The 24,654-nt window shown below is 56.1% G+C and overlaps 1 protein-coding gene across 1 annotated transcript; it reads right to left on the bottom strand.

Moving 5' to 3' along the window:
- Positions 1 to 390: 390 nt before the first annotated feature.
- DMTN (dematin actin binding protein) lies at positions 391 to 24,556 on the bottom strand. The gene is given in 16 exon segments (XM_084997604.1): positions 391 to 758; positions 907 to 987; positions 1,270 to 1,437; positions 1,440 to 1,525; positions 1,701 to 1,749; positions 1,917 to 1,981; positions 6,483 to 6,588; positions 7,449 to 7,573; positions 8,584 to 8,736; positions 8,964 to 9,020; positions 9,370 to 9,469; positions 9,809 to 9,853; positions 10,722 to 10,877; positions 11,255 to 11,329; positions 11,553 to 11,757; positions 24,370 to 24,556. Coding segments are annotated over 15 exon segments (1,398 nt in total). The 5' UTR covers positions 11,571 to 11,757; positions 24,370 to 24,556; the 3' UTR covers positions 391 to 644.
- Positions 24,557 to 24,654: the final 98 nt, after the last annotated feature.

Below are 24,654 nucleotides of genomic sequence, written 5' to 3'. Positions count from 1 at the left end.
GACATCTCCACTCTAAGCCAAGGCTTCTGGGGAAGCCACGGGGCTGGAGCAAGAGGCTTCAAGGCTTGGGGGGTCGCAAGGAAGAGGAAAGGGTGGCCTCCCTGCTGGAGGCCGAGCGCTGCTCCTGCTGGAGTCAGAGGGGCGGGAGGCCCAGGTGCAGGGGACCTGTCTGAGGTCAGCTGCTGAGGAGTGCTTGGGTGCACACAGGGTCCTGGGGCTTCTCTGCCTTCCTGCCAGGCCCGAGGATCCCCCCATCCATTGGTCAGGATAGCACACAGGCCTGACCACTAAGTGCAGGTTCATTTCTCATCACTCTCTTCGGGGGACCTGGAGGTGGTGGGGGGTGGGGGTGGGGCACGGAGAGGGTGCTGACATTAACTCTGTGTGTGCTGGAGTCCAGACTGGGTTTGTCCAGTGCAATGAGGACCTGGGATGTGAGAAGGGGAACCCCCCCAGAGCATTATGGGGAAGAGAGTCCCAACACTGCAGAGGTCTTGCTCCCCCTCAACCTGGGCATCAGAGCCAACCCCACCCTCACCCCACCTCCCTGCTGCCCAGAGCTGATGCTTTGGGGTCTAGGGACCCCAGCTGCAGAACCCTGATGCAGCAGGGGTGAGGGTCAGTTCCAGAGTGGGTGGGGGTCGTCAGAAGAGAGAGGCTTTTTTCTTGAGTTCATTTCGCTTCCACAGAGCCAGCTTGCCAAACTCTTCGGGAGACATGGAAAATACCCTGGAGAAGTCCTCTGCTGACAGATGCCTCTGTAAGGGGGACACACGGATGCAGTTCAGAGAGAGGAGGCACGGGGTGGAGCAGCAGAGGGAACTGGCTGAGGCTTCCCCCACCAGGCTGGGAGGCTGCCCACCGCCGGGTAGCCCCTCACTCACCCAGCACATTCTCCCTGCCTACCTCCAGCCTCATCCGATCCACACCCGGAGGCAGCTTGGTTCGCCCCTTGTTGGTCACCACCAGCATTTCATAAGGATAGATCTGGGTGGGTGGGCGGGCGGGACACAGCATTAGGTTTATAGAGGTCCCTGGCAGCCTAAACCCCTCAATACCCCAGGCCTCCTTGTCAGCCTCATGGGCCATGGGGGGGTCATGCCATCTCGCCATCCAACTCCCCCCCCTTCCCCGCTGCCCCTCCCATCATCAACAGGGAGGACCCCTTAGTGCATTCGCTTCTCTGGCTTCTCCCCAAGCTGACCCGCCCCCACTGGAGATGGTTCTGTCCCCTGCCCACCGCCCCCTGCCTCGGCCCCTGCCCCTCACCTTCTGCTCCAGCACACAGGGCAGGGAGGTCCCCCGGTCCATCCTCCCCCTCTGACCCTCTCCGTTCTGGGGAGACCAAAGCCGCAGTGAGCCAGAGTGGGGCAGGGAGACCTCCCCCGTCTTACCCTGGGCTTCTCATGTCTTCACCAGGCAACTCCACAGCCCCACCCCACCCCCCTCCCCAAACCCTGCTTGTCACCGGGTCGGGTCTTCTGGGCTCCATCTGTTCCCCTCCGGGAGGCACTCACCTGCAGGCCTGCGGGAGAGAAGAGTCATTGCTCAGGGGCAGCTCTAGGTCAGCAGCCCTCCAGACCTACCAGTTCAGGCTCCCCAACCTCCAGCCATGGAGGCCTGCCGGCATTGCAGACACGGGCTGCCCCAGGGGCCTGCTCGAGCCTCTTTCCCAGCATCAGGTCAGCCCTGCCTCTCACCTGGGCTTTCCGTCTCACTGCCAGATGGACTGAAGTCTGTGGACTGTAGCTGGCAAGGACAAGGAGGGGTCAGAGGAAGTCGGAGCATTCCGTGTCACCCCCATTCCCTGTAAGAAGGGTCAGCCCGCTCCCCCGGGTGCCCAAGGCACCCAGTCCCTCATAGGCCCCACATGCTCCCTCTTCCCACCCTCTGCAACCTCTGTCCTAGGACCTTACCCGACTCAGGGTGGTCCTGCCGTAGGCGGGGAGGGAAGAAGACTTAGATGTTCCTGCCTGCAGGGCTGCAAGGGAGCAGGGGACCCCGGTTCAGTGCCTCTGACCTCACAGTCATTCCTGAGAGTCCCACCCCCCAGCCTCCGCTGCCAGGGCCAGGGCAGTGGAGTTGGGGCTTGGGGGAACCCTGAGGGCCTCTGTCGGCTTCCAGCTCCTGCCCACTACCTTCAGCAGGTGACATGGTGCTGGCGGCTCTGAACTGTCTCTCACGCCTTCCCTCTAACAGAAGTGCATGAAATAGACATTTGAGCCCAATGCCCGAGTGTTCACACTGATAGTCGGCCAGCGAGAGTCAGGAGATGAGGCTCCCCATCATAAAATGAGCCTCTGGAATACAGAAATACATCTAAAATTTAGGGAAAAGAATCGAATTACTACAGTTTCTTTTCTTTCTTTTTTTTGTTTAGTGTGCCCTCACGGCAAAGGAGACTCCCAGACTAGGGGTTGGTCGAATCGGAGCTACAGCTGCCGGCCTACACCACAGCCACAGCAACGCGAGATCCGATCCACGTCTGCAACCTAAAAAGCAAAAACAAACAAACAAACAAACAAATGCTCGATATGATGAAACAGAATCAGTAGTTTTCCCAGCACTGTCAGCTGCTGGATGGCCCTGCAGCCACTGGACTTCCCATTCGCAGGACTGGATGTCACTTTCAATGTGACACTTCATAATCTCACCAAGCCTTGAAGCACTGCAGATGATAATCCAAGAGAGGTGGCTTTCTTTTTTTTCTTTTTTCTTTTTCTTTTTTTTTTTTGTCTTTTTGCTATTTCTTGGGCCGCTCCTGCGGCATATGGAGGTTCCCAGGCTAGGGGTCCAATCGGAGCTGTAGCCGCCGGCCTACACCAGAGCCACAGCAAAACGCGGGATCCGAGCCGCGTCTGCAACCTACACCACAGCTCACGGCAACGCCGGATCGTTAACCCACTGAGCAAGGGCAGGGACCGAACCCGCAACCTCATGGTTCCTAGTCGGATTCGTTAACCACTGCGCCACGACGGGAACTCCAGAGGTGGCTTTCAATTACAGGTCTCAGTTTGGGCTCAGCTCAAAATTCCCTCATCTCCAATGATTGGAAATTGCTGGCATTCTAGAGCAATTGTTTGTTTGTTTTTCTCCTGTACCCACAACATATAGAAGTTTTCCCAGGCCAGGGATCAAATCCCAGCTGTAGCTGCCACCTACACCACAGCTGCGGCAATGCTGGATCCTTAATCCTCTACACCACAGCCAGAACGCCCCCGCCAGCAATTGTTTGGACCAGTATTTTTCTTTTTTCTTTTTGGTTTTAAACATTTGTCTTTTTAGGGCCGTACACATGGCATATGGAAGTTCCCAGACCCTGGGTCAGATTGGAGCTGCAGCTGCCAGGCTGCACCACAGCCACAGCCACAGCAGATCCAAGCCACATCTTCAACCTGCAGCTTGCCACAACGCCGGATCCCTAACCCCCTGAGCCAGGCCAGGGAGTGAACTCCCATCCTCATGGATACTAGTTGGGTTCTTCACCGGCTGAGCCACAATAGGAACTCCCCAGACAACCTTGACTTCTTATGTGGCCTTCCCCCAGATCCAAGCCCCGGACCCTTTCAAGGCCAGCCTCCCACATGCTGAGGCACAGACTGGAGCTGGCTCTCCTTCCGGACCTCCTCCCAGCCTACCCTCCAAGGGGATGGCAGGGGGAGTGTGCATGCTTTCCAAGGCACAGCCTCGGCCCCCTGCCCTGCCCTGTCCTCTTCTGTCTCTACCCAATAGCGTTATTCTCACGGTCACACCACCCCATACAAGCTGAAGATTCTACCTGAGCCCTGACGCAGCCCTCAGGCTTGCAACACAGTCAGACTTGGCTCCTACCTCGAAACATATAAAACCCAACAGCCCCAAAAGGGGCTCTTCCTCTTTCCCCCAAAGCTGCCTCTTTCATGATCTCAGCTCAGGTTTGGCATCATCCAGCACCCAAGACAGCAATTCCAACTCCTCTTTCCCTCGCCTCCCAGGTCCAGTCAGCCACTAAGTCCAGTTGATTCCATGTCCTGTAACAGATCTTTTCTTTCTTTTTCTTTTTTCTTTCTTTCTTTCTTTTTTTTTTTTTTTTTTTTTTTTTTGCTTTTTAGGGCTGCACCCTCGGCATATGGAGGTTCCCAGGATAGGGGTATGATCAGAGCTGTTGCTGCTGGCCTATACCACAGCCACAGCAATGCCAGATCTGAGCTGCATCTGTGACCTACATGACAGCTCTTGGCAATGCCAGATCCTTAACCCACTGAGCGAGGCCAGGGATCGAACCCAAAGCCTCATGGTTCCTAGTCAGATTCGTTTCCGCTGCGTCACCACAGGAACTCCAGATATTCTCATGATGCGGTCACGCACCGATAAACCCATTGAAGTCAAAAAACATGTATTTAATACACTGAACCCTACCAGCCAGCAGAGCTCAGCCCAGCCTACCTTAAACACTGACATGAGCCTCTGGGTGGGCAAAGTCATCTAATACAAAGCCTGTTTTACAATAAAGTGTTGAATCCCCGGTGCAATTTATTTCCTACTCTACTGAAAGTGAACAACAGAATGGCTGTTGGCGCACAGGATGGTTGTTAAGTGTATGGGTTGTTTCCTGTCATGGTGGTGTGGCTGACTGGGAGCTGCAGGTCGCTGCCACTGCCCAGCATCTCAAGACAGCTTCATAGAGCATCGCAAGCCTGGGCAAAGGGCAAAATTCAAAACTGGGGGAGTTCCCTAGGGGCCAAGTGGGTTTAGGATCTGGTGTTGTCACTACTGTGGCTCGGGTGGCTGCTGTGCTGCAGGTTTGATCCCTGGCTCAGAAACTTTCTCGAGCCATGTCTGTGGTCCAAAAAAAAAAAAAAAAAAGAAAGAGAAAGAAAGAGGCGTTCCCATTGGGCTGCAGCAGAAAGGATTCTGACTAGGAGCCACGAGGATGCTGGTTTAATCCCTAGCCTCGCTCAGTGGGTTAAGGATCCGGCATTGCCATGAGCTGTGGTGTAGGTAGCAGTCGCAGCTCAGATTCTCATTGCTGTGGCTGTGGTATAGGCCAGCAGCTGTAGCTCGGATTAGACCCCTAGCCTAGGAACCTCCATATGTCACCGATGTGGCCCTAAAAAGGCAAAAAAAAGGGAAAAAAAGAGCAAAAAGAAAGAAAGAAATTAAAATTGGATGTACAACTTCTACCGAATGCATATCAATTTTGCAACATCATGAAGTAGAAAAATTCTAAATCCGGATCTATTTCTGTACAGAATTCGTCTATATATTTCTCAAACTCATTCCCTCTTCTATGTGTGTGTGTGTGTGTGTGTGTGGTTTTTTTTCCCCAAACTATTGGAAAACGTGGTCGATTATCTCCAAAGATGGCCCACAGCATCATCTCCCAGCCTGTGTGCCCTTGGGCCATTCCTCTCAGCAAGAAGCAGAATTTTTTTCCTCTCCCTTGTGTCTGGGCACCTGGAGAGCTGTTTTAACCAGCAGAAGGCAGTAGAAGGATGTCCCGTGGCCTTGGAGGCCAGGCTGGTAGCTTCCAGCCTGGTTCTCAGATCTGCCCCCTTCCCTCCAGCTGCCATGCTCCAAGCAGGCCAAGCTAGCCTCAGTGACCAGCAGCATGGCACCAAAGCCCCGGCCACCCCTGGACTTTCTCTGTGTGCTGGAACTGCAGCTCCTGGAGGCCCCTGCACTGGCCAGGATGTTTGCTACTCCTTGCTTTGCTCCCACACTGCTCCAGAGGTCTGTGGTGCCCTTTTTCCCCATTCACTGTCTCATTCTTTTTCTTTTTTCTTTTCTTTTCTTTTTTTTTTTTTGTCTTTTTAGGGCCACCCCCACAGCATATGGAGGTTCCCAGGCTATGGGTTGAATCCAAGCTGTAGGTGACGGCCAAAGACACAGCCACAGCAATGCGGGATCTGAGCCGCATCTGTGACCCACACCACAGCTCATGGCAACGCCGGATCCTTAACCCACTGAGTGAGGCCAGGGATAGAACCTGCACCCTCATGGTTCCTAGTCAGATTCGTTTCCACTGAGGCACGACAGGAACTCCCACTGTCTCATTCTTGAAGACTTAGTTTAATGCCTCCGCACCTTGGATGCAGGCCCTGTCACCATCCTCTCTAAGCCCTTGAAGGGCACCTCTCATCCCTTGGCACCTGCTATGCTGTTATGAAACCCCAGTTTCCACGCCAGTTTTCCAGAGACTACTGGAAGACACGACTATAGTGTTTTCCCCTTTATATCCCTGGGGCCCAGCATGTATGTTGAGATAAATGAAATGTGCTCATTCTGCTTTAGCTCATGCCATCTTTTGTCATCTTGTCTTGCTCTATGGCAGGTACGCTGGCCCTAAGGAGAGCATGAGCGCCTTTGAGCCAGCAGCCGAAACTTCTAGTCTCTTACACCCACAGTAGCACAGTGCTTGGCACATGACAAACTCAGCAGACTGTCTAATCCTGGCCTCAGGGTCTGGCCAGGGGATTCCGACGGCCCTTGGTGACACTCACAGGTATGGAAGGGTGTCCGGTCAGGCAGCGAGCGGGTTTTCCTCCGGATAGGCAATGACTTTTCCATCTCTTCTTTCAAGATCATCTTTCCCAAGTTGGAAGTAACCTGGGGAGAGAGAAAGGAAGATGGATCCAAGGCAATTTTCATCTCCAAAAAGGCTGGAGTCAGGTTTACTCCAAAAAGTAAATAAAAGGTAGAAAAAAAGTGGGGGGAGGAGGAGTGGGGACAGAGCTCCTGAGGGGCTGGAGCCCATGGAGCCTGTTTTTCTGGCCGGAAGCTCTGCCATCTTGGGTCTGGCCACTCTCAAGAGCCAGGCATCAGAGCTGCTCAGTGTAACTCTGCCCCAGGGTCCTCTGTAACCCAGGCCACGATGCCCAGGGCATAAGCCCATGTTGCCATCAGTCACCTTTTTCCATGACCCCTGCACCCTCCCTCCTCCCCTGCAGGCCGGCAGCCTGCTCCCTCCTTTCTCCTCCTCCCATGAACCACTCTGCTGCTGAAGCCTGGCACTGGCCGGGCCACCTTTTCCTGTGCTTTTGATTCTACTACTAAGTGGTGTTAAGCAGCATAAAACCCTGGTGTCCCTTCAAAAGCAGAAGCTTCACATCCTGGCAAAGAAGGGGCACTCTTAGAGTTCCCGCTGTGATGCAATGGGATTGACGGCATCTTTGCAGCCCCGGGACACAGGTTTGATCCCCAGCCTGGCACAGTGGGTTAAAAGGATCGGGCGTTGCTGTAGCTGCAGCTGCAGCCTAGGTCGCAATTGCGGCTGGGATCTGATCCCTGGCCGGGGAACTCCATATGCCACCAGGTGGCCAAAAAGGAAATGGGGAGGGGCGGGGGGGGTGGGCATTTTTCACATATTCTGACCAGGATGCTCCTCGGCTACAAACCCATTTAGATCAGAATGAAACTTTGGTCCCCAGGATGACGCAGGGAGGTGGGTGGGGGCAATAAGCCGCTACCTTACTGAGTTCCTCTCTCTGACGTTCCCTGAGCGCCTTCATCTCCTCCCCCGAGTCGTCATCCTCTTCCTCCTCCTCCTCCTCTGCCCCCCTCCTCGACGCCTTCCGCTTCCTCCACTCTGTCTCTGGAAGACATGGGCAAAAGCAGAAGCATTTGTCAATCAACCGCGGCTCAACCAGCATCTGTCAGGGGCTGCTTTGTGCACTGCCCAGGGCTGCACCTTGAAGGGAACACTGCAAACGATTAAAATAAAATAAAAGCTGAGTTCCCCTTGTGGCGCAGTGGAAACAGATCCGACTAGTAACCATGAGGAAGCGGGTTCGATCCCTGGCCTCAATCAGTGGGTTAAGGATCCGGCGTTGCTGTGAGCTGTAGTGTAGGTCTCACACACTGCTGGGATCCCGAGTTGCTGTGGCTGTGGTGTAGGCCCGAAGCTGTAACTCTGATTCAGCCCCTAGCCTGAGAACTTCCATATGTTGCAGGTGCGGCCCTACAAAGCAAAATTAATTAATTAATTAATAGCAACATTTTCTAGCCTTGCAGTGAAGCTGGGTGGGCAACATGACGCTCACATGACTTAAAGTCATTGGAGATCTAGACCTTGTCTCATTTTCTCTTTCCAGAGCCTGGGACACAGCAGAAAATCAACAAATGTCTGTTGAGTCAGGAAGTGAATGAAAATCGGATGAATGACTGACAAGTAGGGCCAATGACACCAAGAGCGACGGGAGGAGTTCCCATTGCAGCTCAGCGGTAACAAACCCGACTAGTATCCATGAGGTTGCGGGTTCAATCCCTGGCCTCACTCAGTGGGTTAAGGATCCAGCATTGCCACAAGCTGTGGTGTAGGTCAAAGCCATGTTGCTGTAGCTGTGGCACAGGTGGGAAGCCGCAGCTCCAACTGGACCCCTAGCCTGGGAACTTCCATATGCTATAGGTGCGGCCCTAAAAAGCAAAAAAAGAAAAAAAGAAAAAGAAAAAGAAATCGATGGGAATGCAGGGGTAGGGGAGCGGGATGCGCAGGGTTCGTGAAGGTGGTAGGAGGGGTAAGGGCTCAACAGGCCCTGGGACTTCAGCAGGGCCTATGAGGTGGTGTCTGGGCCTCCCTCTCCCGTCTCCAGCAGCTTCTCCTACCCACAACGGCCAGCGACGGGGGGCACGGCCAGTAGTCGGTTTCAATCTTGGCTGGCTGGTTGGGATCAGGAGGCTGGGCGGCAGGGAACTTGGACGACTCGATGATGAGGTCCTCAATGAGGTGCTTGCTCTGAGGGCTGCCTCCCGTGGGCTCTGGGGGGGGTAGGTCAGGGTCAGCCCAGGCACATCCCCACCCGGAGTCACCTCCCACCCGGCCCCGACTGCCTCGCCTCTGCCCCTTCACACCTGTGAGATCATGGATGTAAAAGCAAAGCACTCGGGGGAAGAGCACAGCCTGCACACCATTACGAAGTCTTTTCTCCTATTGACCCCCTGCCCTCGGCACAGCCTCCCAGCACGCGGCGGGAAGGGACCCTCACCTCTCTGCTTGTAGATGGGTGGCTTCTTGTAGATGTTGGAATCTGGGCGGGTGGTCTCTGTGGCGAGGGAGCAAGAATGTCGGAGAAGGAGGCTATGATAATGGCTATGATGGAGAGGCTGGATCAGCGAAGGGACGGGAGACGAATGACAGAACTGGAGATCCTGCAACTGTCCCTCCGGGGTTGGGGACTTTTTTACCCTTTTCTGTTTGGGTGGAAGGGAAAAAGAAGCAGGGCCACCAGCCCCGGGAGCTCTGCCTGGAGTCCTAGCATCAGGGGGTCTGGTCAGTTCTGTGGTGAGGCTTTACCCCAGAGATGGGAGGCACTGAGAGTAAGGGGCTCGGGTTCCTGAAGGAAAAAAGAGGGCCTCGGGAAATGATGGGGTGATGCTGACAGTAAAACCTACCAGGATGGTGGAAATGGGGTAGGCTGGTCCGGGGGGTTCCAGTGGTTCTTGGGGCTGAAGCCTGAGGGAAGGTTCCAGGGGACCGGCTCTCCGCCCACACCTGCCAGCAGAAGTGCGGTTCACTGCAGCTCCCAGATCCCCCACCGCAGCCCCTACACCATCTCCATCCTCCCACCCTGGCAGCCCACATGCTCCCAACCCCAGGGCAGACGAAGGCTCTCCAAGGACTCGACCTGCTGGTGGTGACTGACCCAGGAGAAAGGATTAAATGAGATCCTGGCTCAGACACAGATGGACCAGAGCTGGCTAGTGATGAGACAAGGTCCACTGATTCCATCACCCCCTGGGCTCTGCCAAGCCCAGTCTGGACATGTGTGGGCAGGGGGCTGAGCCCCATCAGAACAGAGCTGGGCAAGTATCAGGTGCTGGGCAGACTCACCTCTGGGGATGGTGGGGGGGATGTGGATTTGGGTGACAGCGAGCGCTGTGAATGGAGAGGAGGCTGGTCAGAGCCATAAGGGTGGGATTCAACCCACCGTCCCGAGGACCCCAGATGGGCCACTTCACCCCCCACCCAACTCTGCAATTGCCCAGCCAATTTCTGGGCCACCTCTTCTCTCTCCGTCCTTGCCAGCTCCCGGGGCTGGCCTTCCATCCTCTCTCTCCTGGGTAGGGTCCCAAGTCTTTCCGTAGGGCCCACAAAGAAGCCGTGGATCTTGGAGTGGTGTGTGTGTGCTCGGAGGGGACAGGACAAGACCCCCAGCATCCGGGACGGTGTCCAGTCTCCTTGCCGGGCATTTAATCCCCCCACGGCCTGTCCCCATCTCACTGTTCAGCTGTGAGACTGCTCCTTTTTCCAGTACAGCTTACAGAGCACCTGTCCTGCTTTATCTCATGCGCTTGACTACCTGGTGAGGTGAACGAATGAGAAGAGGTACTACCTCGATTTTACAGGAGGGGAAACAGATCACATCATTACACTGGTCACACTTAGTTAGGACTTGCAGCCTCTGAGTTCAGTGCTCCTGAGAGCTTTCCACAAATTTGCTCACTTTCTGCCTACTCCCCTCCTGTTCCTTCATGACCCCTCTGTGTGCTGCTACCATTCAAACATGACCTCCCCTGCTCTCCTCCTGGAGCTGGCCTTGGGCCTTTAGCTGCCAGCCCATCTCTGCCTGCTTGCCACACTCGGTTCATCCATTAACTGGTGATTCCCGTGCACAGTCCCTTTTCTGGTTTTGGAGTCTGGCCTCCAGGAAAGAAAGCATGAGATGGATTCTACCTCCCACCCGGTGTAGGCTGGCAGAGCCCTTTGCCCAAGTCCTGTCCCAGAGGAACCTCCCACCCTTTACCTCCCGGCTTCTGGGCAGCTCCACATGTTCCAGGAGAGAATAGGTAAAGTGGGGCTCGTAGATCATGAGGTCAGGCCTCTCGATGTCCAGGATGGCCTTGTCCTTGGGGATGGCGGCCAAGTCCTTGTAGCCCAGTACCTGATTGTCCATCTTCGCCTGGAGGAAAATGGTACAAATGGAACAGAGATGCCTAAGGCCTCATCTAGAACACTGGCCTTACAAGACAGACTTGCAATGTGTTAGGAAGAAAATGGGCAGCTGTTTTAGATGTCAGGTCTTATAAGCTAATATTTCTGTTATTTTCATTTTAAGGGTTTACAGTCCTTCACCTAGCTCTTCGGGTACAAGGAGACAGGACCAGACCAGCACAAGGGGGTGTGCACAACCTTCTCCGGATTTGAGGTTCTTTCTGCCAGCCAGCCCTGGCAGGACCATCATCAAGGAGGCTCTGAGGGAAGCTGCCCAGCAACCAGCCGGTCCCCCACCCCTCCCTCTTCCCAGCCTGAGGGGGCTGGCGGCCAAGAGGTACTCACCACGATGCTGGAGGGAGAGCCGGGAACACTGGAGCCTCGGGAGGAGCTGACGCTCCCAGGGGAGGTAAGTGGTTGCTGGGGAGAGCGAGAAGGCGGGCCGGTGGGCATGTGCGTGGGTGCCAGGGCCGGGCTGGAGGGAGGTGGCTGGGGCAGGGGAGGGCTTCCCTAGGCCTCTGGGCCCCAGGATGCGATGCCGCAGGTAACCACCAGGTGGCACCCTCGACTCCCAACCTGACCCTCTGCGGGGAGCCTGGCCCCCCGCACCCCACTGCCCCGGCGTGGGTGCAGCCCAGCGCACCTTCTGCAGCCGCTCCATGCAGCAGGGAGCTGGCCTGCTGGATCACTGGCAGAGTCCTGTGCGCAAGGGAGATGACAGGGCGTCAGGCTCTGCCTGGCTCCTGGGCGCTGCGCGCTGTGGGACGCGAGAGCAGAAAAGGCGCTCCCCCGGGCTGTGGCGTCCTCATCCCTCGGTGACTCTCCAGGCTGCTGGCCGAGTGCAGGGCCTGAAACGGGAGGGAGAACGTGCCAGCGGGGGCCATCGGGCCTGCGATCTGGGAGGGCAGAGTGGGGGCAGACCCCTCTGATCTCCGGTGGCTCCAGGGAGCCGACATCAGGATCAGCTGCAGGGACAGAGAGCATGTGGCCAGTGAGGTGGGAAAGTGGACCGGCTGCACTTGTTTTTGAGCCATTGTTCTCTGGCTGGAAAGGAAATGACGGCAGGGGTCAGCCATTCTGGGGCAGCCTCCACATCCCTGCTTTGTCACACCTGCCCTGCCTGGGCCCCGGTCAGTTTCAGACCCAGGTTCTCACTCCCCTCAACCTCTGCTGTGCTCTTTCCCTGGCTCTGGTCTGGTGCCCTTGCCTCCCTTCTCCTCAATCGACTGTCACACTGCCCCTCCTGGCTCATAGCCCAGGAAGGTTTGACACAAAGGAACTTAGCAATACTATGAGGTGGCCAGATGGGAGGGGAGAAGAGAGCGAAGGCTTCTTGGTGGTCATTGGCTGGGGGCTGCCGCTCTGCCCTGGGTGGGACCCATCCCCAGTGGGGAGGGGAGAGAAGGCTGGAAGGAGCCCATTCCTGTATGCCTGTCCCCCTGTAGCAGTCAACCTCCCGTGCAGGCATTTGGTAAAGCACCTCTGGGGCCATGGCCACATCCCAGCTCCCCACTGTCTTCTCAGAATGCCCTTGCTGAGGCTGCCCTCTGAAGAACTGCTTTGCTGCAAGTCAGGGCCCCCTGGTTCTGCACTAAGGCCTCTGAGCTGGCACTGCTCTGTCTTTGCTCCCAGGGAGGTGAGTCCTGTCTGCTGCAGTAGATTAGGAGTTCCCTGGGGCCACAGCCCAGATCTCCTTCCCCAGTGACTCCCTCAGCAATCCTCCCATCCTCCCTACACACCCATGGACTGGGCACATCGTAACCATTCAATAAATGCCTGGCTGAGTTTCCAATGTGATGGCGGCAGTGCAACTGTCTCCTCTCTGCTGGCAATAAGCCATAGAGTGAAGAGAGCTGATGGCTACAGACAGTCCAGGGAAGAGGCAGCAGTAACGTAGTGCTTAATAGCATGGACTGTGCACTGGAGTGCCTGGGGGAGAATAGACTCTGCTACTCAGAAGTGGTGTGGCCTTGGGCAAGTGACTTACCCTCCGTGGGCCTCATGTTTCTCATCTGTAAAATGGAGGCTAGTAATAGTACCTGCGTCATAGGGTTGCTCTGATTATTAGGTAAGTTTTAACTTGTGAAATGTTTAAAAATTCTATGTAGATTCTATGTAGACTGTGAACTATTATTATTTCTATCTCCCCAAAGACTGATGGATTTAGATGACTCTTCTCTTGCCATTCTTTGCTACAGAGGGTCAGGAAAGGCAGAAGTCATTGGTATTCCCAATCTTATCACCTGCTACTTTGTATCAGGCTCTTCTGCCTACTGTCTCTTCACCAGCAAAACCACCTACTGGCCCCAAGGGCAGCTCTCACTCCCACTCCCCCCTTTTGCACATGCCCTTGCCCTATTCTGTCATCTCCCAGATCCCACTCATCCTTTTATTTTATTTTTGCTTTTTAGGGCCACACCTGCAGCACATGGACGTTTCCAGGCTAGGGGTCATATCGGAGCTGCAGCTGCCGGCCTCCTATGCCAGAGCCACAGCAACACGTGATCCAAGCCTCGTCTGTGAGCTACACCACAGCTCATGGCAATGCTGGATCCTTAGCCCACTAAGCAAGGCAAGGGGTCGAACCGACATCCTCCTGGATACTACTCAGGTTCATAACTCCTCTGAGCCACAACTCATCCTTTCGGGGCTGTCCTAAATCCTCCTGTTCTTGGAAGCCTCCCCTATTATTCTAGCCCTCACTGATAAACGCTTCTCTAAATTCCAGTGGGAATTAAAAAAGAGGACCGTGTGGAGTTCCTGCTGTGGTGCAGTGGATTAAGAATCTGACTTTGCCACCAAGGCACTCCATAGTTATCATTTTTTTGAATGCTCATTCTGGGTACTTTGATAAGCACTTTACAAGGATTACTTTGTTGCATCCCCCCAATAACCCTACCAGGTAGACCCATTTTACAGACAAGAAAACCAAGGCTCAGAGAGGTTCAAAACTTGTCCAGAGTTGAGGAGGTAAAAATGACTGCCTTCCGCATTGGTATGATTCACAGTGCCTGCCAGGTACTGTCAGGACTATGAAGATGGATTAGCATTTGCCACATTTCTCAAGTCTTTTTGGAGTTCTAGGGCAGAGGATTTTCCAAGACAAGACTCTGGCCATTAGAGCCACACTACATATTTGGTGTCCCTGAAAAGGCTCCATTCCAGAGCTTCATCCTTTCATTCTTCTCTTGCTTTATTTTTATTTTTATTTATTTATTTATTTTTGCTTTTTAGAGCAGCACCTGCAGCAAATAGAATTTCCCAGGCTAGGGGTCAAATGGGAGCTACAGCTGCAGGCCTACACCACACCAACAGCAATGCAGGGATCTGAGCTGCATCTGTGACCTATACCATAGCTCATGGCCATGCCAGATCCCCAACCCACTGGGCGAGGCCAGGGATTGAACCCCCACCCTCACAGATGTTAGTTGGATTGTTTCTGCTGTGCCACAACAGAAACTCCTCTTCTCTTGCTTTCTTAACACTCACTTTGTAGCTAGGTGTTTCAGGATCTGTAATCATATTCAAAGAGCTGTTAGCTCCTTCTTACTCCTCTTTCATCTTTACTTTGTTAACAGACATTGTCAAACTAGCTACTCACGTGGCTTAGCCCTGGGGGCAAACACTTATCCACCCATCCATCCATCCACCTATCCACCCACCTACCAACCCATTCATCCATATGTACATACATCTACCCACCCATCCAATCCCCAACAACTTCCTAAGCAGTGCAATGACCAGAGAACATCACTCTGTCCTAAGTCTTATGGAGAAAGAAAGCTGAGTCAAAAGAGCTAAGCTGCCCCTCCAGAAATAAGGCCATGTGTAGAGATAATGCTCATGCAAAGCAGAAAATTACATGTGCCAGATAAGATAGGATAAGGGCCCGTGAGAAGTCACGGGAGAGAGGGACCACTCTTGCTTGGGTAGCAAAAGGGGAAAACGTTTAAAAAACTTTTCTTAGAGGAGGAAGTATTTGGGGTAGGCCTTGAAAGATGCCCAGTTTGAGATCATGCAAACACTGAAAAAGGGATCCTTGAAAGAGACAGTGACAGAAGGGAGAGTAGAGACATGGGAAGGCCTGAGTCTGTCCAGGACGGCAAATACCGCTGAATTGGGGAGCGCATGAGGTTGAGACAAGTTGGGAGCAGGAGGTTGGAGGCCAGATTGTAGACACCTTGGACTCAGACTAAGGGGTTCTGAATGTATTCTATGGGCAACTAGGGCTATGGAATGCTTAAAAAGTTTTTTTTTCCCCTTTTCTTTTTAGGGCCACACCCACAGCATATGGAAGTTCCCAGGGTAGGGGTTGAATCAGAGCTATAGTTGCCAGCCACAGCCAGAGCAACGCCAGATCCAAGCCGTGTCTGCAATCTACACCACAGTTCATGGCAACACGGGATCCTTAACCCACTGAGTGAGGCCAGGGATTGAACCTGCGTCCTCATGGATACTAGTCAGGTTCATTTTCATTGAGCCACAATGGGAACTCCTTCTAGAAACTTTTTTAAAACGAAGAAGTGATGGAACCAAGCAGTGCTTTTGGAGAATGAACCTGGCCGCTGCCTGAGAGATGGACTGGACAGGAAGAAGCGGTCCACAGAGAGACCAGCCAGGAAATTACAGCAGTAGTTCAGGTAAGGGACTGTGAGGGCCTAGACTTGGGCATGGGGCTGAATGGAAAGCACCAAGTGGGAGAAATCCTAGAGGCATAATGTGCAAAAGAGGACTTGATCTGGAGACACCCTCCCCCCCGGGGGGGGGGGGGTGTGTGTGAAATGACAGAAGGCAAAGCAATGGGTTCATTTTTTGCCAGGTTGAGGTTGAGGTGGGTGCAGCAGGTGACCAGGAGGCAGGCTGGAAATTGAAATATGGGAGCCATTTGAACAAGAGGTGGTAGTCTGCCCATGAGATTGTCAACAGAGAAAGAAAGGCAAAAATAGCATCCTGGGAAACACCTAGGGGGCTAGGAGAAAAAAATAGCTAGAGATGGCAATGAAAGGGAGGAGATGGCCAGCTCCATGGGGGCATAGGCAGCTGGGAGTGTATCTAGTGATTCTTTCTATTTTCAGCAAAGGACCTAATACATACTAAGTGTACAATAATATTTTTTTTGTCTTTTTAGGGCTGCACCTGCAGCATATAGAAGTTCCCAGGCTCGGGGTCGAATCGGAGCTACAGCTGCCGGCCTACACCACAGCCACCCCAACATGTGAGCCGAGCCAGGGATCATAGCTTGACAGCTTACAGCTTAACCCACTGAGCAAGGCCAGGGATCCTAGACATGTTCTTTACCACTAAACCACATTGGAACTCCCAGTGTACAATAAATATTGAGGAAATGATTGAGTGGAGGGAAAGGGGAGCTGAGAAAGAATGTTGAAAAGCCAAAAGTCCACTGCCCAGAGAAGGCCAGATGCGCCAAAATGAGTGACAGCTCTCCGGTTTGACTGTCAAGGCCTCGTGGCTTCTGAGAGCATCTGCAGAGGAATACTGAGGCCTCCTTGCTAAGGACTGGGGGCCCCAGAGAGTTGGCGGGGGGGATGCAAGGCAGGGGGGATAGGGCACTTCTTGATAAGGGAAGCGTGATAGCAGGGCAGGAAGGGGCCGGGAAGGACCTTTGGAGGAGGTGAGCTTGGCTGAAAGTTTTTCAGGAAAGGGAAGACTTGAACAAGTTTGTAGGCAATGGGGAGGGAAGAGCAGGAAGGGAGGGATTGGGGGAGGGCAGGGGTGAGAGGCAAGGTCCCAGCAGGGAAGAGGGGATGGGTGCAGGCCCACGTGGAGACTGCCTTTGGAAAGAAAGCACGCACTTCTCTGAAAGGAGAGAAAAGGGAAGAGTTGGGAAACTGCCCTCGGGGCATTGAGAGGCTTCTATTTTCGCAGGCAAAGTGAGAGATAAGGTCGCACAGAGATCCTACAGGGGGGTTAGGCAGAGGCTGAAGAGCGTAGAAAGTCTGGAAGGGTTCCAGTGAGGAGCGTGGACAGCTGAGCGGATGGGGAGAATGGAGAGTGGCCACCTGTCCTGGAGCCTCGGACCGAAGCTGGAGGTGGCCCAGGCGCCCTCACCTTGAACACAGTTGTGCGTGGATAGCAAGTGAGGCAATGACTGCCTGTCGGAGCGGTCACTGCCCAGGGAGCCAGGCGAAGGGGGCCAAGATGAGCGGGATCACAGATTTCGAGGTCCTGGCCTGAGACCCCCTACTCACACGCGCAGGCACACTGTCCCTCAGGTGCAGCCACTCAGAAGGACGATTCAGAATAACCATGTCTCCTTTCTGTCCCCAGGCCCCTCTTTCTCTGCTGTCCAGAGCCCCCTGCCCATCCCCGGGGGCTGAGTCTCCTCGCCTTCTGCCCTGAGCCGCATTCCTTCAGAAACTGGCCCACCAGTGCCTGGTGTATTAGAAGGCTCGCTGAGGAAGTCGTTAATGTCTTACCTTTCGGGGACATGGCGTTTTAATTTGGGGCAAACCTTAAGCAGGGAAGGTCTTACTGGTGAAATATTAAGCCAGGAAGGAAAACGTTTGGGGGTGGAGTAGGGGTGTGTGTGTGAGAGAGAGAGAGAGAGAGACAGACGGGCAGAGGAGGGGAGGAGGCGAGGGGGGGGGAGGCGAGGAGGGAGGGGGGAGGCGTGGAGGGAGGGGAGGAGGCGAGGAGGGAGGGAGGGGTTTTTTTTGGCTTCTCCCAAATCACATCACGCCCACCTCAGCTTACTCCACCCACGCGTGGCCCCTCCCCCAGAGCCAATTTCCTCGCCAGTCTGCACCCACTCCCCTGCTCACACCGCGCCCACTCGAGCCCTGACCCCACTCCCACCCGTGCACAACGCTGGTCTGCGCACGTGCGCTCCCAGGTCCCGGCCGCCTCCACGGACAGACCGAGAGGGCAGGCTGCAGCAGGAAGGGAGGGCGCAATGAGAGGAAAGGGAAAGAGCCGCGGAGGAAGGCCAGCCCAGGTGGCGGAAGGGCCGTCTTGGCTGCCCGACGCGGCTCGGGGTCCTACCATCTCCGCCCCACCCTCCCCCAGCTGTGCAGCCTCGCCTTATCAGAGCCCCCAGCCCGGCCCCGCCTCACCCCGCCCGCCCCGAATCCATGGCAACCAGAGCCGCCGGGCCCCGCCCGGGGCCGGGTGATAAGGCCCGCCCACCCTTCCCCACCAGCGCCTGCTCCAGGTAGGGGCTGAGCCGGCTGCGTCGCCCTGGGCTGGTAGCGCTGAAGACTCCACCGGCAACACCGCAGGTTGGGGTTCTCTAGTCCAGCTTCCTCTCCCAATCTAGCTAACCACCATTTGCCCTGGGCCAGGGACTTTGACGCATCCTCTCCAGCTTGACACAAGCCCATGTCTTCCCCTTTTAGAGATGGGAAAAATGTGGCTGAGAGATTGACTTGCCAGAGCCGTCCCCCCCGCCCCCACCCCCACCAAGCTGGAGTTCCTACCCAGACCTGTCGCAGGTCAAAGCCAATGAATGCTCTTTTCAATAGATTCCCCAAAGACCCCACTTTAATCTGAATTTAGGACTTGGGGGTCCCACGTGCTAACCTTCTATGGTGAAGCCACCAGAATCCTGCTCGCTGGCCTGGCCTGCGGACTAGGAGCAGAGAGGCTGGGGGACATGGGCTCTGTGCCCCAGGGCAGGGTCAAGGCAGGCTGGACGCCAGTGGTGCCGACGTAAACTAGTTACGAAATGGGCGAGCTGTCCCCATGGGCAGAGATTCGGCCCCTCTTCCTTTCCTAGTTTTATAAAATGTGCCTGCCTGCCTTGCCCCCCTGGGGATCCCATCTCGCTCTTTCTGCCTTCCAGTCCCCTTTTCTTTCCTTTCTTCATCTTTCTTCCCTTGGCTATATTTCCCTTTCACCCTCTCCCCCTCCCGGCCCCACCCCCGCAGTTACTGTGGCAACAACTCAATGCCAGAAATAAAGGCAGGATCCAGCTAGGTCAACAGTTCCCAAAACAGCATCCCAGGGTGGAGAGGGGAAGGGCAGGTGGGAGCAGACCAGCCCAACAGGGGAGGCCCTGAGGGTGGGGTCTGTGTCTGAGTGTGCTAGGGAGGGGCACCCACAATCCTCCCCCAAAGTACCCTGCTCTTTGCCTGTGGCTCCTCTGAGCATCCCTTACCTCTGCCAAGCCTGTGCGCCTACGCCTTTTCTAAGACCGGTGAAGCCCCCACTCTCCTCTCATTTTGTCCTTCTCCCCCACCTCCATCTTTAAGCCCTGCTCTGCTAGGACTGGGGCTGAACTTCCTCTAATGCCAGCCCCAAGCAGTACCCTCTCACACTCCAGTGAAACGTTCAGGCAGGGGCAGGTAGGCCCAGATTCTGGGTCCTTCCTGCTTGGGAACCCACCTGCTCAAAGCCCTTCTCCCTCTTTGCTTCTGATGACAGCAGACCTGGTACAGGCGCACGCCCCCTTCCTCCCCACCCCCCACAAATATGCATCTCTTCATCTGGTTTCTCTAGATGTCTTGCTTATTCTCTCTCAACATCCCATGACCACCATAAGAGGCCCCCGCCTTTCTGTGTCCTCCCCCCACCCCGCCCCCAGCCAGCCCCCCAGGCTTTCGTGGTCCTCAGCTTGTTCCTACTCTGGCCTCTATTTATAGCTGATCCTTTTGGCGGCTGGTAGTGTCACTTGTACAAGCTGGACTGATAGGGCTGGGGCAGATGCGAGAAAGTCTGCCTCTCAAATTTGGCTTTCTGAGTCCTGGGGGCATCCCTAGTCTGGTCTTTACACACACACACATACACACGCACACGCACATGCACACGCACAGCATGAGCTCTGAACAAGGAGTTCCTCAGACCTGCACCCCCAAGTGGACAGCCTGGCCAGGTGTTGGACTCGTGGCCGTGGCAGAGCCAGGGGCACTGAGACAAGACTCACCGGTGGCACAGGCACTTCACCCACACAGGCAGCCCCTGCTGAAACACAGTTGCAGTACGCATGCACCCTGCTTGCAAGATCACGCCCCCACTCTCCCAGCGAGGCCCCCACACGCTGACGCGCTGTGCCTTTGACACCTACTCACACCATCCACCGATCTTCCCCTTGGATCCTGTTCTCCAGGCTCACAGCCACCGGCCCCACGTGCTGACACCCCCTCCCCAAGCAGTACACGTGTAAGGCAACATGCACACAGAGCCCCCGTTTACCCAGCCCGCGGGGGCTTTCCGTAGCCCCCACTTCTCAAAGCCAGTCTGCCTGCCTTCTCCTACACCTGTCCCTGCTCCCTTGATTCTTGCACCCTGGCAACCCAGTCCCCTGGGAGGGCAATATCAGATGCGTCTACTCTGCCCGGAAAGAGCCCTTGGCCTGTCAGGTCCCCAGAGGGGCAGGGCTAGCAAGGGGGCGCCTCTGTTCCTTGGGGGCCTGTGTGTCTTCTCAGCCCCCAGCCTCTTCAAGCAATTCAACCACCAGCACCAGGACAGCACCATGGTCAGGCCTGCGGCCACGCCCTGCCATACCACCCAGCCTCATTCTGCATTTGGTTCCCACACCAGCCTGGCCAGCTGAGGGCTAGAAGGGGGCTCCTCAGGCCCCTCCCCCAAACGAGCAGACCCCACACCAACAGCATTCAGGCCTCTGAATGAACCGCTCCCCACTCCAAAGCATCTGTGTCCTGGTGGCCGCGGGAGACCCTCCCATTCCCCTCTTGTCATTCAGCCAAGAGAGAAAACAGCTCCCCAGCCTACCCAGCCGGAACAGCTGGGGAAGGGGATACTAAGCATCACCACAGAGCGCCCCAGCCCCTCTTCCCAAATCAAAAGGAAGTTGGAGCAAATCAAACCCAGCTAGTCCCAGGGTCTGGCCCTTTCTCCCACTGAACAAGGGGCCATAGCTAACCCCTTCCCTGAGGATCCCTGCCAGGCAGGTGCGGCGGTCAAGGTGCCCACAGAGGGGAAGAAAGGCTGGAGACCCTGCCACCTACCTCTTCCCAGACAGTGTGGCCCAGATGCTCTGAGGCCTCAGCGCCAGGACAGGGGCAGACGCAGATCCCTGGGCTGTGACTTTTCCTCAGAGCCCAGGTAATAGGCGGCTCTTCCAGGAACCCAGCATGCTTTCCCAGAGCATAAATAAAAGGAAAAAAGCCGGCTTGGGGTGGGTGAGTGGGTGGGTGGGTGGGGAGCCGACGAAGGAGGGGACTTACCCTTCTGGGCCCCCACTCCCTCGCCCCCACCCTGCTTCTCTGTAAGCCTGACGCTGGATCCCGGGCTGGGCCGGGGCGTGTGCGCTGGTGGGCAGGCCAGGCGGAAGGCGGGCGGGCGGGCCGCCGGCTCCCCCCCCTGCGCCCTCCCCACCTCCAGCTGATAGCGTGTGGCCGCTGGCCTGCGGGTGTGTGTTTGTGTGTCTGCTCTTCCATCTCGCTCACTGCAGCTCAATCCATTCCAAACAAGAGGAGCATTAACCAGGCATCATGACGAAGCAGAATCGGAAGCAGACTCAGCCAGCCGCTGGCCTTTTTCCCTTTCCCACACCCACCCCCAACCCCGCAACATTTGTGCTCACACACACAGCTCCTCCAGCTTCCTAAATAGCCAGAGTTTGAGTTGGGGGGAGGGGGCTCTAGAGATAACAGAGGGGTGACAACATCTGGTTTCTCCAAGCACCTGTATCTCCCACTCATCACCTACCAGCAGCCGCAGAGGCCTCTGGGGTCCCTGCCTCCCTGGGGAGCTAAAGCACATAGACGGTGAGGGGCAGGCCTGTGGGCTGGATGCCAGAATTGGTTACCCAAGGATTAACCCTCTCCTAGGGCAGACGGAATGGGAAGATTCGAGAAACCAGGTCCTCAGCACAAGAGACTGGGGACTGGCTCTTTGGGAACCCAAGACCTGGGGAACAGAGCACAGCAATGGAAGGTGGCAAGGGAGGAAGACCTCATCTCTCTTCAAAGGAGAACTTCCTGCCAGTTGATGCCCAGGTCTCAGCACAGAAGTACAAAGTAGGGGGGTGTGCCTCCCCATCTCTGAGAAAACCTCCACCACCCCAGGCCCCTGTCATTGGCCTTTTGGTTCCCTCTGGGCTCAGAGCAGGGCCTGATTCATTTGTGATGCCCGCCCAGGAGCAGGAGAGGGAGCCCAGCCAGCTGACCCTGGCCCCAGCCTGGCCTCCTCACCACCTCCATGCAGACTTGCCTACCTAGGCAGCTCTTGCTGTTGTCCTGGTAACTGCTGCCCACAGCCTGCCCCTGTCGGCTGATGGTATCAGCTGTCCTTGGGGCAATCTAGAATCTGGGGAGGGGGCTCTGGGGTCTCTGAACTGAAAAACCACAAGAGGGAGGGTCTTGAGGGGACAGGTGAGAGTATGCTCTGCGACCTCTTTCTCAAAGAGAAGAGGACAAGGAGGGGACGTAGAGACAGGAAGGAAGGGATGAATCAGGATTAGTGGACAACAGATAAGAATGAATCCGGGAAGATGGACTCCAGAAAAAAAAAGGAGAAATGAAGAAGGCAGGTAGCTGGGTGCTGAGGAAAAGTGGAGGCTTGGCTGCAGGATGTGAGCGGCAGCAGGAAAGGGCCCTGTGGAAAGGTACTAGAAAGCATGGGCAGGGGAGACACAGGAGCCACTGGCCCATGAAAAAGAGGCCAGGACATGATGTAGGAGCGGGTGCACCTCTGAGGTGGCAGGAGTGGGCCACAGCCCGAGGGAGGGGAACCAGGCCTTTCTGGACTGCCAGCCTGGCCTCTCAGCTTTCGGTCCCTTCCTCCCCAGCCCTGGTGTCCTGGCCTCGCCCTGGTTCCGCACAGCCTCCCTCCCCCACTGCAAGAGACCCAGTGCCAGGTAGCCCTTCAGAATTCCTGAGGTCTCCCACCACCTGACCTGCCCCCCCCTACCTGCCGCTTTCCTGTGCCCCTCCCCCACAGACCCCTCCCAGGAGATTTGCCTTCCTGTGCAAGGGTCCCCAGAGGTAGGGCTGGAATGAGCTGGTGCCAGAAAAGACAGCTGTGTTCAGGGGCCTGGACCGAGGTGGCTCAGGAGGAATGGGTGGGAGTCACGGCGCCGGAAGGAGGGGAGCTTTCTCCTCAGGGAAACAAGCACACTGGAGAGAGGGGGGAGCTGGGGGAAAGGGCAGGGGAAGGAGGAGAGGTGGGGTCTCCAGTACCTTCAAGGGCCCGGGGCGTGGGGCAGGAGCTCAGCCGCTTCCTCGGTGACACACACCTCCATCCCTCGGCGCATCTCCTCTCCGCCTCCCGTTGCCAAGACAACCTGCCGGCTCAGCCGAGGAGGCAGCAGCAGCAGCAGGGAGGGGGGAGGAGGCGGCTATAACTCCTACTGCCTCTTCTTCAGTGATGGAGGGAGGGGGCCTCAGTGCTGGGGTGGGGGCTGGGGAGCCTCAGGATCTGGGGGCCCCCACTGAGCCCCACCACACTCCTCTCTCCTTCCTTAAGGCTCTGGGATTGGCTCCTGGGGTGACCTCAGGAGAACCCTCATTCAGGGCCAGATAGCAGGCTGCTCTTGGGGAGGGAGGCGGCACTGGGCAATATCCCCCATTCCAGAAAGGTCAGCATGGAGCTGGGAAGAGCTGGGAGGGGTGCCTTATGTTGAGGGGTCACCGGGTGGTTTCTGGAAGGAAGGATAGGCCCTGGGTGTGGCTGGGGTTGGCACGAAGTCTCCCCACCCCCCACCTCTGTTGTCTCTGAGCACCTCCTCCAGTGCCAAACCCTCTCATTCCCTGACCCAGAGGAAGGTCAGAGCCTGGGACAGTGTTCTTCCAGTTCCACAAGGCCCTTTCCCACTGCCCCTCATTCCAGGGGCAGCCAGCACCTTGGGCAGAAGGTCTCCTGCGAGCCAGCCCTAGGACTAAGGGGACTGCAGAGTTAGGGCTCCCTCTGTCGACCTGAGGCTTTGTAGCTGTCAAGGTCATACCTTGCTGAGGGATCCTGGTGTGTGTGTGTGTATGTGTGTGTGTGTGTGTAGGGTACAGCCAGGCCAGAAGACCCTTCCCTCGCCTGCCAGGCTCCCCCTCATCTCTAGCCTGCCCTCCCTATAGGGAGCCTTGCTCTGCCACCAGCTCCCTCCTCCTGGAAGGCCCCAGACTTCTCAAGATAGGCTGAATGGTCTCTCTTCCCTCACTGCTTGCTTGCCTCCCCATCAGGCCAGGAGGAGAGGGGAGGTAAAAACTAAGTCCTCCACCCCCCCAAAAAGGAGTTCCCACTGTGGCACATTGGGTGAAGAATCAGACTGCAGCAGCTTGCTGCGCTGTGGAGGTTCAGGTTTGATCCCCGGTCCAGCGCAGTAGGTTAAAGGATCTGGCGTTGCTGTAGCTGTGGCACAGGTCACAGCTGTGACTCACATTTAGTCCCTGGCCCAGGAACTTCCATATGCCAAGGGTGTGGGCATTAAAAAAAAAAAAGCGCCCCCCCCTTCCCCCGACCAAGAAGCAGGCAACACTGAACACTGGTGTTTGGTGCCTGTGAGCCCAGGTGGGCTTCCCAGCAGGCTGCTCTCAGGACTAGCGTACCTTTAGGCCCAGGCGTGCCCTGGGGCCTTGAGGGTGGGCACTTGCTTCCACAACAGAGGGCTGGGGCTCCTTCCCCTCTGACGTAGGTGGTCCCAGGCCCAGGGCACCTAGTTCTTGGCTCCTTTCCCAGCAAGGTCACTTGTGCCAGGTGTCCTGACCAGATGCTGGCCCTGCCACCCGCCCCCTCCCCAGGGCCTGTGCAGCAGGTTTTTCTGTCCGCGCTCCAGTGCCCCTTGCTCCGCCCCCTGCACCGACCTGCCCAGAGAGGTCTAAACATTAACTCCT

This window comes from Sus scrofa, chromosome 14 (assembly GCF_054392235.1).
Source record: "Sus scrofa isolate SSC_HxYL_T2T_F1_AM1 chromosome 14, Sscrofa_HxYL_maternal_Yorkshire_Landrace_v2.0, whole genome shotgun sequence".
Classification (NCBI taxonomy): Eukaryota; Metazoa; Chordata; class Mammalia; order Artiodactyla; family Suidae; genus Sus; species Sus scrofa.
This window is presented reverse-complemented; position numbering and strand designations above follow the sequence as displayed.